This window comes from Hyla sarda, chromosome 7, assembly GCF_029499605.1.
Source record: "Hyla sarda isolate aHylSar1 chromosome 7, aHylSar1.hap1, whole genome shotgun sequence".
Taxonomy (NCBI): Eukaryota; Metazoa; Chordata; class Amphibia; order Anura; family Hylidae; genus Hyla; species Hyla sarda.
The window spans coordinates 233,284,914-233,302,109 of record NC_079195.1 but is presented as its reverse complement, the minus strand read 5'-3'; the positions used below and the strand labels follow the sequence as shown (position 1 = coordinate 233,302,109).

At 51.4% G+C, this 17,196-nt stretch overlaps 1 protein-coding gene across 1 annotated transcript; it reads right to left on the bottom strand.

Moving 5' to 3' along the window:
• Positions 1-941: 941 nt before the first annotated feature.
• On the bottom strand, positions 942-16,072 carry PRDX1 (peroxiredoxin 1). Its single transcript, XM_056533097.1, has 6 exons — positions 15,955-16,072; positions 7,621-7,740; positions 5,708-5,861; positions 4,835-4,957; positions 4,489-4,619; positions 942-1,243 (listed from the first exon to the last, which is right to left on the bottom strand). The coding sequence occupies exons 2-6, from the start codon at positions 7,724-7,726 to the stop codon at positions 1,158-1,160; spliced, it is 600 nt and encodes a 199-aa protein (XP_056389072.1). The 5' UTR covers positions 7,727-7,740; positions 15,955-16,072; the 3' UTR covers positions 942-1,157.
• Between the last annotated feature and the right edge of the window lie 1,124 nt (positions 16,073-17,196).

The following is a 17,196-nucleotide window of genomic DNA, read 5'->3' as shown; positions in this document are numbered from 1 at the left end:
AGGAGGCCTACAGCTGTTGCAAAACTACAACTCCCAGCATGCCCGGACAGCCAACGGCTGTCCGGGCATGCTGGGAGTTGTAGTTTTTCAACAGCTGGAGGGTCCTTTGAGTTGTAGTTTCCCAACCAGTGTGTCTTCAGCTGTTGCAAAACTACAACTCCCAGCATGCCTGGATATTCTTCAGCCAGTGTTTTGCAACAGCTGGAGGCACACTGGCAGAAGAATATCCAGGCATGCTGGAATTTGTAGTTTTGCAACAGCTGGAGGCCCCCCTGTTGGTAAACAACTGGCCGAAGAATGTCTGAGCATGCTGGGAGTTGTCGTTTTGCAACAGCTGGAGGCCCACTGGTTGGGAAACTACAACTCTCAGCATGCCTGGATATTCTTCGGCCAGTGTGCCTCCAGCTGTTGCAAAACTACACACTGGTTAGGAAACCCTTCTCTAGTCACCTCCAGAGCTGTTGTGGGAGTTTGGCTGCACTGTGCTGGTCGACATCCGCACAAGGAAACGCAGATTTGTGTGTGACTAGAGTAGAAGGCAAAACGACATCACATCTAATGACAGTCATTGCGGCTCCATGGAGACAGAGCGGCACAACAGTCGCCCGAAAGCCACGTCTGATGGAGATTCGGTCACATGACTGTCGCTATTCACCTCGATGCTGTTGTGTAAGAACTAAAAATCACAGAAACCACAAAAGCAACAACGGAGCCGCAAGTCAGATGTTTAATGTTACACAACATGTGTGGTCTGAGTTTAATGCAGTGTTTCCTAACCAGAGTGCCTCCAGCTGTTGCAAAACTCCCAGCATCAGCAGTCACCATAGTGGACTCGGCAGCACAAGATCGTACCAGTCTGGCAGGGTTTGGCTGTCGTGTGTTACAGGATTTTACATTAGAGGCCATAATGTGATAGAATGGCGCAGATCACATGACACCGGTTCAAGTGAGAAGTTTTTAATTTACTTTTTTCTTACAAAAACTTCCAGGAATGTTACAGCACAGACGCGCCGCCACCTGCAGGCCGGGGGATGTTCTGCGCCTCCAGGATGGGAATTACAAAAAACAGTCCTAAAATACATTAACGCTTTCTATACAGGGAGGAGACCCTGACTATGACGGGCAGCACCGACTATGACGGGCAGCACCGCCGGCCTTTACTTCTGTTTGGAGAAATACTCCTTGCTCCTCTGGACGTCGGGTTTGATGGTGTCACTTCCGGGCTTCCATCCGGCCGGGCAGACTGTAAGAGAGGAGGATAACAATGGCGTTATATAACAGAAGGGGGCGCCGTGACATCAATGATCAGAATTAGAGGGCAGAATTAAAGGGACAAGTTCTGAAACTTTCTAAATGACAGACTGCGAACAGCAAGCAGAGTTCTTGAAAATGGTGAATAAGTCTGAACAGGCTCCAAGGAGACACCTTGTAGATTGATGAGTTTATAGTCTAAACTGGATACAAGTGTAACAAACCTTCAGCTCTGAACAGCATTAGGTCAGTACAGACTCAAACATCCTGATATCTCCCATTATAAAGATCTCTGCTTGCTTTCTGTGAATAGGGAGGGATTTGGTCAATTAGAATGAGGCAGAACGTTCCTGTATATGATGAAGCATTATTTACATAGGACTGCCAGGCGGCTCCATGTCACATGCTTGAGGAGGATCCAATACAAATTAATCATGATCAGGCTGATTAGTCCTGTATTCCAGTCCTCAGGATTAACTCTGTATTGTACAGGACACTAGAGGACAGGAAGGAGGACGAGGATTTAGCTCATTGTTCTGCGTTCTGCCCGTCCCAGACGCTGCCGCGGTGGATCCCGTAATATCCACGGGTGATCCCGACAGTCTAATACCGGCCGCTCTATAGATGGGAACAAATATACCCGGTCTACACAATGCTCTGTGAGCTAAACAGCCCAGACTCCAGAATAAAGCAAACTCCATTGTAGCAAAGTGTCCAAAACAAATCAGCTGCACATATCTAGACTGGATACAATTGTATCAGCTGAGAGCAGGACGAGCTATATACAATGTATCAGTCTGGAGTCCAGGATGTTTAGCTCACAGAGCATTGTCTAGACTAGATACAATTGTATCAGCTGAGAGCAGGACTAGCTATATACAATGTATCAGTCTGGGGTCCAGGATGTTTAGCTCACAGAGCATTGTCTAGACTGGATACAATTGTATCAGCTGAGAGCAGGACTAGCTATGTACAATGTATCAGTCTGGAGTCCAGGAGGTTTAGCTCACAGAGAATTGTCTAGACTGGATACAATTGTATCACTTCTCAGCTGAGAGCAGGACTAGCTATGTACAATGTATCAGTCTGGAGTCCAGGATGTTTAGCTCACAGAGCATTGTCTAGACTGGATACAATTGTATCACTTCTCAGCTGAGAGCAGGACTAGCTATGTACAATGTATCAGTCTGGGGTCCAGGATGTTTAGCTCACAGAGCATTGTCTAGACTGGATACAATTGTAGGGCTAGTTTTGTACAGGTTTGCAGCCTCTTAAAGGGGTACCCCAGTAAAAATTATTATTATTATAATTTTTTTTTTATCAACTGGTGCCAGAAAGTTCAAACAGATTTAGAATTTACTTCTATTAAAATTTTTTTTATCTTTCCAGTACTTATTAGCTGCTGAATACTACAGAGGAATTTCTTTTTGGAACACAGAGCTCTCTACTGACATCATGACCACAGTGCTCTCTGCTGACATCTCTGTCCATTTTAAGAACAGTCCAGAGTAGGAGAAAATCCCCATAGCAAACATATGCTGTTCTGGACAGTTCCTAAAATGGACAGAGATGTCAGCAGAGAGCACTGTGGTCGTGATGTCAGCAGAGAGCTCTATGTTCCAAAAAGAAAAGAATTTCCTCTGTAGTATTTAGCAGCTAATAAGTACTGGAAGGATTAAGATTTTTTAATAGAAGTAATTTAAAAATCTGTTTAACTTTCTGGCACCAGTTGATTTAAAAAAATAAAAAATAAAAAAAAATTCCACCGGAGTGCCCCTTTAAGCTTTCTAATTCACAGTAACAAGCAGGGATGTTGAAAATTGTGATTAACTAAAAATCCTGAAGTTTATTCTACAGTTTTCTCTTTACTTTATAGATGACGAATTCCCTGAAGACCAGAACTGGTTGCGCAACATGTTTCCCGCCCAGTGTTTGCACGCGTCACCTTCTCTTCTCACGAAAGTCACTGGAAATACATCAGGACGCGCGTCTGTAACATTGGTCATAACCCGACCACAGTCCCTTTAGGTGAGCCGCAGCGGTGTGGCCGTCTCTGGCAGTGCCCATGTGTTTTTTGTAGGCAGAGCTCTCCCATATCCTATAAATCAGTATATATGGGGGGGGGGGGGGTTCTCTATTACCCAGAACAGAGGCACTACAACGCTCAGCTATGGCTGCAACCATCTACACCCCCCACCCCGAGGACTGAGACGGGCAGAGCGTGCGAGGGATCGGTCATTGCGGCTGTTACCACTTCAGGGTGTCTGTCCGCCGCACCACACGCGCCAGGATCTGGAAAATCAGAGAGAGATTCTGGCGAATCCAAGGTGCAGGTTACATCCTGAAGATCCGAGCTGCGCCCTGGAGTCACGCCCGCCACACCCGGAAATAGGCAAATCAGCTTAGAAAGGGGGATTTACCTACAGCCAGGCGCGAAATGTATCCTATAGACTTCTCCCCCACCGCAGACGTGCTGGAGACTGACGGATACGGAAGATGGGCGGCGGCATCAGTCAACTTTAAAGCAAAGGAGTGTCGGCTGCAGGCCGTAAACTGAAACTGAGTTTTTTTTTTTTACCATGTGCCTCCAGCTGTTGCAAAACTACAACTTCCAGCATGCCCGGACAGCCAACGGCTGTCCGGGCATGCTGGGAGTTGTAGTTTTGCAACAGCTGGAGGCACACATTATAGGAGTACTCCCGTGGAACACTTTTTTTTTTAAATCAACTGGTGCCAGAAAGTTGAACAGATTTGTAAATCGCTTCTATTAAAAAAATCTTAATCCTTCCAGTACTTTTTAGGCGCTGTATACTAAAGAGAAATCCAAAAAAGAAATGCATTTCCTCTGATGTCATGACCACAGTGCTCTCTGCTGTCCAATTCATGAACTGTCTAGAGCAGGAAAAGACTGTTCCTAAAATGGACAGCAGAGGTCAGCAGAGAGCACTGTGGTCATGACATCAGAGGAAATGCATTTCTTTTTTGAATTTCTCTTTAGTATACAGCCCCTAAAAAGTACTGGAAGGATTAAGATTTTTTTTTAATAGAAGCGATTTACAAATCTGTTCAACTTTCTGGCACCAGTTGATTTAAAAAAAAAAAAAATAAGTATAAAAATATGTTTTCCACGGGAGTACCCCTTTAAAAACCCATTGCTCTATTGGCTTCACATTGATGAGATCCATGAGGTAGACAAAGCCTCGCTTCAGCGGGGACTGAGATTGAGCGAGCACTCACCTTCACCGTACTTGTCTGTGTGCTGGAAGGCCTGGACCAGCCGCAGGGTCTCATCCACGGAGCGGCCCACCGGGAGGTCATTGATTGTGATCTGGCGCAGGATCCCTTTATCGTCCACAATGAAGAGACCCCTGAATCCAAAAGACGACAGGGAGGAGAGGTCAGGAGGCGGCCGCACAGCAGGGGGTATTTTTGTCGTGGTGACCCCTTAAATTAACCCTTCAACACCATTATACATATATAGGTTTTAACCTTGCTGGAAAGACAATATGGGTGTACACAGACCAACCGCAGCGACGACAGTCACAGCTGCTGCAGAACATCCATTACCTGACGTCCTCCTCACCTGTAGGAGATTCCCTCATCCTCCTTGAGGACGCCGTAGTCCTGAGAGATTGTGCGCAAAGTGTCGGCCACTAGAGGGATCTTCATGGGGCCCAAACCGCCTTCCTTACGGGACAGGTTTGTCCTGAGGAGCAGAGATACAAAAGGGTTAAACTATTTTTTTAAATTATATTAATCTTCTATTATAATATAAAAATATTTATAAATGATAGAATAGTTTTTTTTATTAATCTTTTATAAATCTAAAAGTTTATAATTAAAAAATGATAAACAGTTATATAGATTAAAATTACATAAATTATATAATATATTATGTAATAAAATCAAAATAGAATAATAAATCTTTTATTTTATATGATGACCGGAAACAGAGTGAAGGAAAACATGCGCCAAAATGTGCAAGACGGGAACGATACAGCGAGATCACAGCGCAGCAGAACATACCACTGCTTGCTGTCAGCTGTGTGAGGAGGAAAAGATCATCCAAGAAACAGTATCTTCACACAGCTGAGGATTTGTTACAGTGTGTCCATTTGGAATACTGCAGCACAAGGCTCTACTGTCCCAGAATCCTGACTGACCGGGTCACAATCCCGCAGCCGTTTCAAATAAATGTTCACACGGGCGGATTTAGAAGATTTTCCTGCTGCGAGTTTTAGCCGTCACGAGTTTTCCCTGCAGCGGACCCCATTGAAGTCAATATAATCTGCTGCTGATTTTTTGCCACGGCTCAGACTTGCAGCAGGAAAATGCGCTTTGTGAAGATAGTAACTAATGGAAATTTATCCTTGGGCTATCAGCAAGCAGAGATCTTGAGACAATTCCATCAGTAAGTTTAAGAAACTTAATTACACTAAAGACGACCGGGACCTACCAGGCCAAGTGGCAGAAGTGCGAGTCCACGGACGCCCCGATGACCTCACAGTTCAGCTTCGTGAACTCTTCCACGCGGTCGCTGAATGCGATGATCTCCGTGGGGCAGACGAAGGTGAAGTCCAAGGGGTAGAAGAAGAAAACCACGTACTTTCCTGCAGGCGGAAAAACGACACAACAGTCAGCGACAGCTTCACCTGTACAACACCCGACCACCAGGGGGCGCCATCTGCAACATACGCTGCTCAGCACCGACTACACTAAAGTCAACACTGCGATAACACATCCTAGATCTGAATGAACTAATCGTATGAAATCCTTTCCTCTTTACATGGTTGAATTCGCTGACAACAAAATCACCAAAAATTATCAATGGAAATCATCAACCCCTGGAGGTCTGGATATGGAGTCACACTCAAAATCACAGTGGAAAAGCCCACTACAGGCCGATCCAACTTTATGTAATGTCCTTAATACAAGCCCCAATGAGGCTCAGTAGTGTGTGTGGCCTCCACGTGCCCATATGACCTCCCTACAACGCCTGGGCATGATCCTGATGAGGTGGAGGATGGTCTCCTGAGGGATGTCCTCCCAGACCTGGACTAAAGCATCCGCCAACTCCTGGACAGTCTGTGGTGGATGGAGCGAGACGTCCCAGATGTGCTCAATCGGATTCAGGGGAACGGGCGGCCAGTCCATAGCATCAATGCCTTCCTCTTGTAGGAACTGCTGACACTCCAGCCACATGAGGTCTAGCATTGTCTTGTATTAGGAGGAACCCAACCGCACCAGCATATGGTCTCACAAGGGGTCTGAGGATCTCATCTCGGTACCTAATGGCAGTCAGGCTACCTCTGGCAAGCACATGGAGGGCTGTGCGGCCCCCAAAGAAATGCCACCCCACACCATTACTGACCCACCGCCAAACCGGTCATGCTGGAGGATGTTGCAGGCAGCAGAACGTTCTCCACGGCATCTCCAGACTGTCACGTCTGTCACATGTGCTCAGTGTGAACCTGCTTTCATCTGTGAAGAGCACAGGGCGCCAGTGCCGAATTTGCCAATCTTGGTGTTATCTGGCAAATGCCAAAGTCCTGCACGGTGTTGGGCTGTAAGCACAACCCCCACCTGTGGACGTCGGGCCCTCATAGAGTCTGACCGTTTGAGTGGACACATGCACATTTGTAGCCTGCTGGAGGTCATTTTGCAGGGCTCTGGCAGTGCTCCTCCTTGCACAAAGGCAGAGGTAGTGGTCCTGCTGCAGGGTTGTTGTCCTCCTACGGCCTCCTCCACGTCTCCGGATGTACTGACCTGTCTCCTGGTAGCGCCTCCATGCTCTGGACACTACGCTGACAGACACAGCAAACCTTCTTGCCCCAGCTCGCATTGATGTGCCATCCTGGATGAGCTGCACTACCTGAGCCTCTTGTGTGGGTTGTAGACTCCGTCTCATGCTACCACTAGAGTGAAGGCACCGCCAGCATTCAAAAGTGACCAACACATCAGCCAGGAAGCATAGGAACTGACAAGTGGTCTGTGGTCACCACCTGCAGAACAACTCCTTTATTGGGGGTGTCTTGCTAATTGTCAGTGTTCTTCCTGAGTGGACAGTGGGATCTCACAGAAGTGTCAGGGACTTGGAGTTACATTGTGTTGTTTGTGTTCCCTTTATGTTTTTGAGCAGTGTAATTGTTTTCTAACCTGTAGCAAAACACTACAACTCCCAGCATGCCGGTAGTTTAACAGCTGCAGAGCCAGAGGTTAGCCACATTACTTTAGTGTAGATCCAGAGTTATTCCAGAAGCTTCCATAAACCAGTGATCAGATGTGACTATCCTCACAGGTGGAGTCACCGGTCACTGACTAATCTACACCTGCACAAGTCTCCGCTGATCATTGCTGAACTCCGCTCACCTCTATAGTCCGACAGCTTCAGGTCTTTGAAGTCTCCGCCGGGCATTACGGCCTTAGCGGTGAAGTCAGGAGCCAGTTTACCGATCTTGGCGTTTCCGGCAGACATGGCGACGATTTAGGCTACAAAAGAGAAAGAAATCCGTAAATAAATAAAATAAAAAGATTCCATTAATAATTATTTCCCACAATCACAGGATTCATCTTCATTAACTAAAACCACAAAACAGCGACTTCACTAGAGATCATGTGACCCGCGGCCAAAGGCAGCGAAGACGATGAACTGGAATGTCTACGATACAAGGCTTAAAGGGGCGCTCCACCCGGGTCATTCACAGCGATACATTGTGTCCATGAAGGGAGCAGCCACAAAGTATCACTGGTATCTAAGCAAGCACGTAAGGCAGCGTTCCCAGTGTGCCTCCAGCTGTTGCTAAACTACAACTTCCAGCATGTCTGAACAGCCTTCAGCTCTCCGGGCATGCTGGGAGTTGTAGTTTTGCAACAGTTGGAGGCACACTGGTTGGGGGGCTGCCTTACACGCTTGCTTAGATACCAGTGATACTTTGTGGCTGCTCCCTTAATGGATACAATGTATTACTGGTATCTAAGCTAGGGCATAAGGCAGCATTTTCCAACCTGGGAGCCTCCAGCTGTTGCAAAACTACAACTCCCAGGTTGGAAAACTCTGGCCAAAGGATGTCCGGGCATGCTGGGAGTTGTAGTTTTGCAACACTTTGAGGCACTCTGGTTGGGGAATGCTGCCTTAAGCGCTCTCTTAGATACCAGTGATACATTGTATCCATGAAGGGAGCAGCCACAAAGTATCACTGGTATCTAAGCTAGGGCATAAGGCAGCATTTTCCAACCTGGGTGCCTCCAGCTGTTGCAAAACTACAACTCGCAGAATGCCCGGACAGCCTCCGGCTGTCCGGGCATTCTGGGAGTTGTAGTTTTGCAACAGCTGGAGGCACCCAGGTTGGAAAACTCTGGCCAGAGGCTGTCCGGGCATTCTGGGAGTTGTAGTTTTGCAACAGCTGGAGGCACCCAGGTCAGAAAACACTACCCAGAGGATATCCGGGCATGCTGGGAGTTGTAGTTTTGCACTGGACATAACCAAGGATTGAATCATACACCTGATACAATGTAACAAACCAGGACACCTCGCACCGTATGATTTCCGGAACCGCAGCCTTCAGAAATAATAAAACTGGAGGAACGAGGGCGAATATTACATCCGAGCATCAGATAAGCAGAAGGCGGCGGATTACGCAGAATTCTCCGGCGCGGTCTGGAATGTGCGGATAATTTCCTGGACTTTAGGCTTTACATTCTGCTGGGTGGGGGAAGGGGGGTGATTTATAGTTTAAGTATATAGGAGACCCCTGTATATATACACATCCACACAGACCCCGCGCCATAAAGTCAGCTGACGAGAAGGAATCACCACTATGGAATAATATATATTAGTGACCCCTTCACGGACGTATTCGCACATTTTCCGACACGACTGCATTTTTTTAAATTTAGTTTCTAATTATTAATATTTTTTTTAACACGACGCAGTAAAAAGCCGCAACATAACTTACAGCCCCCAAAAAATAAATAAAAAATAATCCGCCACATTAGAGGTAACACGCGCCAAAGCGCACACACTATAAATTGCACTGATGCTGCGTCCTCGCTGCCCCTATGTTGCAGTATTTTTGCAGAGTTCTCATCCCGGGGGCCACAGGGGCCAAGGTCAGTCCGGACCCTTGCGGAGTCAGCGCTCTGGGTTTTGCCGCACCTGAAGTCATTTATTAACAAGATCTTATGGTCAAGGTTCACGTCTTCCACCTCTATACGTCCAATCATCAATAACCGTTTACGGCGTTCCAAAGGGCGAGCGGCGTCAATCCCTGACCCTGACGGGGCGTATCAGTCACCAACCCAGCGACCCGCACTGAATGAAACACCTCAAAATGGAGGATTCGGCTGGAAATTAAGTTTTAATGCATTGTTTTCCCAACCGGGGTGTCTCCAGCTGTTGCAAGACTAGTTTTTTTAACAGCTGGAGGCACCCTGGTTGGGAAAACACTAGCCAAAGGCTGTCCGGGCATGCTGGGAGTTGTAGTTTTGAAATATCAGAGGAGCCGCCACCACAAAGGACGAGAAAACCTTGAGAATGTCTCAGGAAGTGAAGTCTGGTGCCGCCATAATTCTCCGAAACCGCCAAAGTGCAACGCCAGATAATCCGAAACATTGTATCACATGACTGCGAGCGACTGGCACACGATCCTATAACCCGATACACTGTAACGCTGGGCTGTGTAGTCTGTATACGATCCTATAACCCGATACACTGTAACGCTGGGCTGTGTAGTCTGTATACGATCCTATAACCCGATACACTGTAACACTGGGCTGTGTAGTGTCTGTACTCGATCCTATAACCCGATACACTGTAACACTGGGCTGTGTAGTCTGTATACGATCCTATAACCAGATACACTGTAACACTGGGCTGTGTAGTGTCTGTACTCGATCCTATAACCCGATACACTGTAACACTGGGCTGTGTAGTGTCTGTACTCGATCCTATAACCAGATACACTGTAACACTGGGCTGTGTAGTGTCTGTACTCGATCCTATAACCCGATACACTAACGCTGGGCTGTGTAGTCTGTATACGATCCTATAACCCGATACACTGTAACACTGGGCTGTGTAGTCTGTATACGATCCTATAACCCGATACACTGTAACGCTGGGCTGTGTAGTCTGTATACGATCCTATAACCAGATACACTGTAACACTGGGCTGTGTAGTGTCTGTACTCGATCCTATAACCCGATACACTGTAACACTGGGCTGTGTAGTCTGTATACGATCCTATAACCCGATACACTGTAACGCTGGGCTGTGTAGTCTGTATACGATCCTATAACCAGATACACTGTAACGCTGGGCTGTGTAGTGTCTGTACAATCCTATAACCCGATACACTAACGCTGGGCTGTGTAGTCTATACGATCCTATAACCCGATACACTGTAACACTGGGCTGTGTAGTGTCTGTACTCGATCCTATAACCCGATACACTGTAACGCTGGGCTGTGTAGTCTGTACACGATCCTATAACCCGATACACTGTAACGCTGGGCTGTGTAGTCTGTACACGATCCTATAACCCGATACACTGTAACACTGGGCTGTGTAGTCTGTACTCGATCCTATAACCCGATACACTAACGCTGGGCTGTGTAGCCTGTACAATCCTATAACCCGATACACTGTAACGCTGGGCTGTGTAGCCTGTACAATCCTATAACCCGATACACTGTAACACTGGGCTGTGTAGCCTGTACAATCCTATAACCCGATACACTGTAACGCTGGGCTGTGTAGCCTGTACAATCCTATAACCCGATACACTGTAACGCTGGGCTGTGTAGTCTGTACTCGATCCTATAACCCGATACACTGTAACACTGGGCTGTGTAGCCTGTACAATCCTATAACCCGATACACTGTAACACTGGGCTGTGTAGTGTCTGTACTCGATCCTATAACCCGATACACTGTAACGCTGGGCTGTGTAGTGTCTGTATACGATCCTATAACCCGATACACTGTAACACTGGGCTGTGTAGTGTCTGTACTCGATCCTATAACCCGATACACTGTAACACTGGGCTGTGTAGTCTGTACTCGATCCTATAACCCGATACACTGTAACGCTGGGCTGTGTAGTCTGTACACGATCCTATAACCCGATACACTGTAACGCTGGGCTGTGTAGTCTGTACTCGATCCTATAACCCGATACACTGTAACGCTGGGCTGTGTAGCCTGTACAATCCTATAACCCGATACACTAACGCTGGGCTGTGTAGTCTGTACTCGATCCTATAACCCGATACACTGTAACGCTGGGCTGTGTAGCCTGTACAATCCTATAACCCGATACACTAACGCTGGGCTGTGTAGTCTGTACAATCCTATAACCCGATACACTAACGCTGGGCTGTGTAGTGTCTGTACTCGATCCTATAACCCGATACACTGTAACACTGGGCTGTGTAGTGTCTGCACATGATCCTATAACCCGATACACTGTAACGCTGGGCTGTGTAGCCTGTATACGATCCTATAACCCGATACACTGTAACGCTGGGCTGTGTAGTGTCTGTACTCGATCCTATAATACGATACACTGTAACGCTGGGCTGTGTAGTGTCTGTACTCGATCCTATAATACGATACACTGTAACGCTGGGCTGTGTAGTGTCTGTACAATCCTATAATACGATACACTGTAACGCTGGGCTGTGTAGTGTCTGTACGATCCTATAACCCGATACACTAACGCTCAAGATTCATGGACCGTACGATCCTTCTGCCAAGTCCGGGGTCATCAGCCTCAGTATCCAGAGCCAAACCTGATCCGGCAGAGTAATGGCCGGGGGCCCGACCTACACCACCACACGGGGGCCCGACCTACACCACCACACGGGGGCCCGACCTACACCACCACACGGGGGCCCGACCTACACCACACAGCCCCCCCCCAACATAAACTACACAGGGGCCGGGGCCCAGTCACAGCAGGTTGTGGCCCCTCACACAGGCAGATGATCTGCAGCCATCGCTGGGCCCCACAATCCGGTCTAGAAGTCTCCGTGTTCCCCGACCTGTACATCCAGCTGTCACCTTTGGCTGCCCCCGGGCCACGCTGGGAGTTGTAGTGCTGCCCCCGGGCCACGCTGGGAGTTGTAGTGCTGCCCCCGGGCCACGCTGGGAGTTGTAGTGCTGCCCCCGGGCCACGCTGGGAGTTGTAGTGCTGCCCCCGGGCCACGCTGGGAGTTGTAGTGCTGCCCCCGGGCCACGCTGGGAGTTGTAGTGCTGCCCCCGGGCCACGCTGGGAGTTGTAGTGCTGCCCGGTAACAGCTGGAGGCACCCTGGTGTTTTATTCTAGAAGTTTCTCTCCCTGCAGGTTGTGATGTTTATAAGAAATATCCGGCTGCGAATTGTTCCTGTTATTACCGAGTCCAAGACACAAACCCCCAGTATGAACAGGACGCCGCGACCCCCCCCCCCCAGTATGAACAGGACGCCGCGACCCCCCCCCCAGTATGAACGGGACGCCGCGACCCCCCCCCCCCAGTATGAACAGGACGCCGCGACCCCCCCCCCCCAGTATGAACAGGACGCCGCGACCCCCCCCCCAGTATGAACGGGACGCCGCGACCCCCCCCCCCCAGTATGAACAGGACGCCGCGACCCCCCCCCCAGTATGAACGGGACGCCGCGACCCCCCCCCCCCAGTATGAACAGGACGCCGCGACCCCCCCCCCAGTATGAACAGGACGCCGCGACCCCCCCCCAGTATGAACAGGACGCCGCGACCCCCCCCCCCAGTATGAACAGGACGCCGCGACCCCCCCCCGCCCCCCCCCCGTATGAACAGGACGCCGCGACCCCCCCGCCCCCCCCCCCCGTATGAACAGGACGCCGCGACCCCCCCCCGCCCCCCCAGTATGAACAGGACGCCGCGACCCCCCCAGTATGAACAGGACGCCGCGACCCCCCCCCCCCAGTATGAACAGGACGCCGCGACCCCCCCCCCCCAGTATGAACAGGACGCCGCGACCCCCCCCCCCCAGTATGAACAGGACGCCGCGACCCCCCCCCGCCCCCCCCCCCCCGTATGAACAGGACGCCGCGACCCCCCCCCGCATGAACAGGACGCCGCGACCCCCCCCAGTATGAACAGGACGCCGCGACCCCCCCCAGTATGAACAGGACGCCGCGACCCCCCCCCCCCCAGTATGAACGGGACGCCGCGACCCCCCCCCCCCCCAGTATGAACGGGACGCCGCGACCCCCCCCCCCCCCAGTATGAACGGGACGCCGCGACCCCCCCCCCCCCAGTATGAACGGGACGCCGCGACCCCCCCCCCCCAGTATGAACGGGACGCCGCGACCCCCCCCCCCAGTATGAACGGGACGCCGCGACCCCCCCCCCCAGTATGAACGGGACGCCGCGACCCCCCCCCCCCCAGTATGAACGGGACGCCGCGACCCCCCCCCCCCAGTATGAACGGGACGCCGCGACCCCCCCCCCCCCAGTATGAACGGGACGCCGCGACCCCCCCCCCCCAGTATGAACGGGACGCCGCGACCCCCCCCCCCCCAGTATGAACGGGACGCCGCGACCCCCCCCCCCCAGTATGAACAGGACGCCGCGACCCCCCCCCCCCCCCAGTATGAACAGGACGCCGCGACACCCCCCCCCCCCAGTATGAACAGGACGCCGCGACCCCCCCCCCCAGTATGAACAGGACGCCGCGCCCCCCCAGTATGAACAGGACGCCGCGACCCCCCCGCGCCCCCCCAGTATGAACAGGACGCCGCGACCCCCCCGCCCCCCCAGTATGAACAGGACGCCGCGACCCCCCCCCGCCCCCCCAGTATGAACAGGACGCCGCGACCCCCCCCCGCCCCCCCAGTATGAACAGGACGCCGCGACCCCCCCGCCCCCCCAGTATGAACAGGACGCCGCGACCCCCCCCCCCCAGTATGAACAGGACGCCGCGACCCCCCCCTCTCACACACTGTATACAGGATGCCGCGACCCCCCCCCCCCCCCACACACTGTATATAGGACCCCCCCACACACACTGTATATAGGACCCCCCCACACACACTGTATATAGGACCCCCCCACACACACTGTATATAGGACCCCCCCACACACACTGTATATAGGACCCCCCCCTCCTCATACACACTGTATATAGGACCCCCCCCTCATACACACTGTATATAGGACCCCCCCCTCATACACACTGTATATAGGACCCCCCCCTCATACACACTGTATATAGGACCCCCCCCCCTCATACACACTGTATACAGGACCCCCCCCCTCATACACACTGTATACAGGACCCCCCCCCTCATACACACTGTATACAGGACCCCCCCCCCTCATACACACTGTATACAGGACCCCCCCTCATACACACTGTATACAGGACCCCCCCCCCTCATACACACTGTATACAGGACCCCCCCCCCTCATACACACTGTATACAGGACCCCCCCCCCTCATACACACTGTATACAGGACCCCCCCCCCTCATACACACTGTATACAGGACCCCCCCCCTCATACACACTGTATACAGGACCCCCCCCCTCATACACACTGTATACAGGACCCCCCCCCTCATACACACTGTATACAGGACCCCCCCCCTCATACACACTGTATACAGGACCCCCCCCCCTCATACACACTGTATACAGGACCCCCCCCCTCATACACACTGTATACAGGACCCCCCCCCTCATACACACTGTATACAGGACCCCCCCCTCATACACACTGTATACAGGACCCCCCCCTCATACACACTGTATACAGGACCCCCCCCTCATACACACTGTATACAGGACCCCCCCCTCATACACACTGTATACAGGACCCCCCCCCTCATACACACTGTATACAGGACCCCCCCCTCTCATACACACTGTATACAGGACCCCCCCCTCTCATACACACTGTATACAGGACCCCCCCCCTCTCATACACACTGTATACAGGACCCCCCCCCCTCTCATACATTGTATACAGGACCCCCCTCATACACACTGTATACAGGACCCCCCTCATACACACTGTATACAGGACCCCCCCCTCTCATACACACTGTATACAGGACCCCCCCCTCTCATACACACTGTATACAGGACCCCCCCCCTCTCATACACACTGTATACAGGACCCCCCCCCTCTCATACACACTGTATACAGGACCCCCCTCTCATACACACTGTATACAGGACCCCCCCCTCTCATACACACTGTATACAGGACCCCCCCCTCTCATACACACTGTATACAGGACCCCCCCCCCTCATACACACTGTATACAGGACCCCCCCCCTCATACACACTGTATACAGGACCCCCCCCCTCTCATACACACTGTATACAGGACCCCCCCCCTCTCATACATTGTATACAGAACCCCCCCTCTCATACACACTGTATACAGGACCCCCCTCATACACACTGTATACAAGACCTCCTCCTCCTCGGTCAGTGTCAAGTTCAAGGACATGATGCCCCCGGTGCGATGTGTGGTGGTCCCCGGTGTGTGGTGAGGGTGGTCCCCGGTGTGTGGTGAGGGTGGTCCCCGGTGTGTGGTGAGGGTGGTCCCCGGTGTGTGGTGAGGGTGGTCCCCGGTGTGTGGTGAGGGTGGTCCCCGGTGTGTGGTGAGGGTGGTCCCCGGTGTGTGGTGAGGGTGGTCCCCGGTGTGCTCGTCCCCGGTCTCTCACCTTGTGTTCCGGGCGCTCGGGAGATGCAGAGGGCGGGAGGAGAAGCCGCGGGATCTCCTTATATCCTCCTGATGGCCCCGCCCCCTGCAGAGCATCACTTCCTCCTCACCCTGCAGAGTATTCACTGAATGACAACTCATCCGCTGCCCGACCGCAGAGCATCTCACCTCCTCTACCTACTGCAGAGCATCTCACCTCATCTACAGAGCATCTCACCTCCTCTACCTACTGCAGAGCATCTCACCTCATCTACAGAGCATCTCACCTCATCTACAGAGCATCTCACCTCATCTACAGAGCATCTCACCTCCTATACAGAGCATCTCACCTCATCTACAGAGCATCTCACCTCCTCTACCTACTACAGAGCATCTCACCTCATCTACAGAGCATCTCACCTCATCTACAGAGCATCTCACCTCATCTACCTACTGCAGAGAATCTCACCTCATCTACAGAGCATCTCACCTCCTCTACATACTGCAGAGCATCTCACCTCCTCTACAGAGCATCTCACCTCCTATACAGAGCATCTCACCTCATCTACAGAGCATCTCACCTCCTCTACAGAGCATCTCACCTCCTCTACCTACTACAGAGCATCTCACCTCATCTACAGAGCATCTCACCTCATCTACAGAGCATCTCACCTCCTCTACAGAGCATCTCACCTCATCTACAGAGCATCTCACCTCCTCTACAGAGCATCTCACCTCATCTACCTACTACAGAGCATCTCACCTCATCTACAGAGCATCTCACCTCATCTACAGAGCATCTCACCTCATCTACAGAGCATCTCACCTCCTCTACCTACTACAGAGCATCTCACCTCATCTACAGAGCATCTCACCTCATCTACAGAGCATCTCACCTCATCTACCTACTGCAGAGCATCTCACATCATCTACAGAGCATCTCACCTCCTCTACATACTGCAGAGCATCTCACCTCATCTACAGAGCATCTCACCTCCTATACAGAGCATCTCACCTCATCTACAGAGCATCTCACCTCCTCTACATACTGCAGAGCATCTCACCTCATCTACAGAGCATCTCACCTCCTCTACCTACTGCAGAGCATCTCACCTCATCTACAGAGCATATCACCTCCTCTACAGAGCATCTCACCTCCTCTACAGAGCATCTCACCTCATCTACCTACTGCAGAGCATCTCACCTCATCTACAAAGCATCTCACCTCATCTACAGAGCATATCACCTCCTCTACAGAGCATCT

Excerpts from the sequence above, each read along its gene's own strand:
- PRDX1 (XM_056533097.1), bottom strand. The coding sequence starts at position 7,726 with ATGTCTGCCGGAAACGCCAAGATCGGTAAACTGGCTCCTGACTTCACC. Across the intron at positions 5,862-7,620 it reads GAAGCTGTCGGACTATAGAG|GAAAGTACGTGGTTTTCTTC; the intron begins GTGAGCGGAGTT and ends TTCCGCCTGCAG. Across the intron at positions 1,244-4,488 it reads CACAGACAAGTACGGTGAAG|TCTGCCCGGCCGGATGGAAG; the intron begins GTGAGTGCTCGC and ends CCTCTCTTACAG.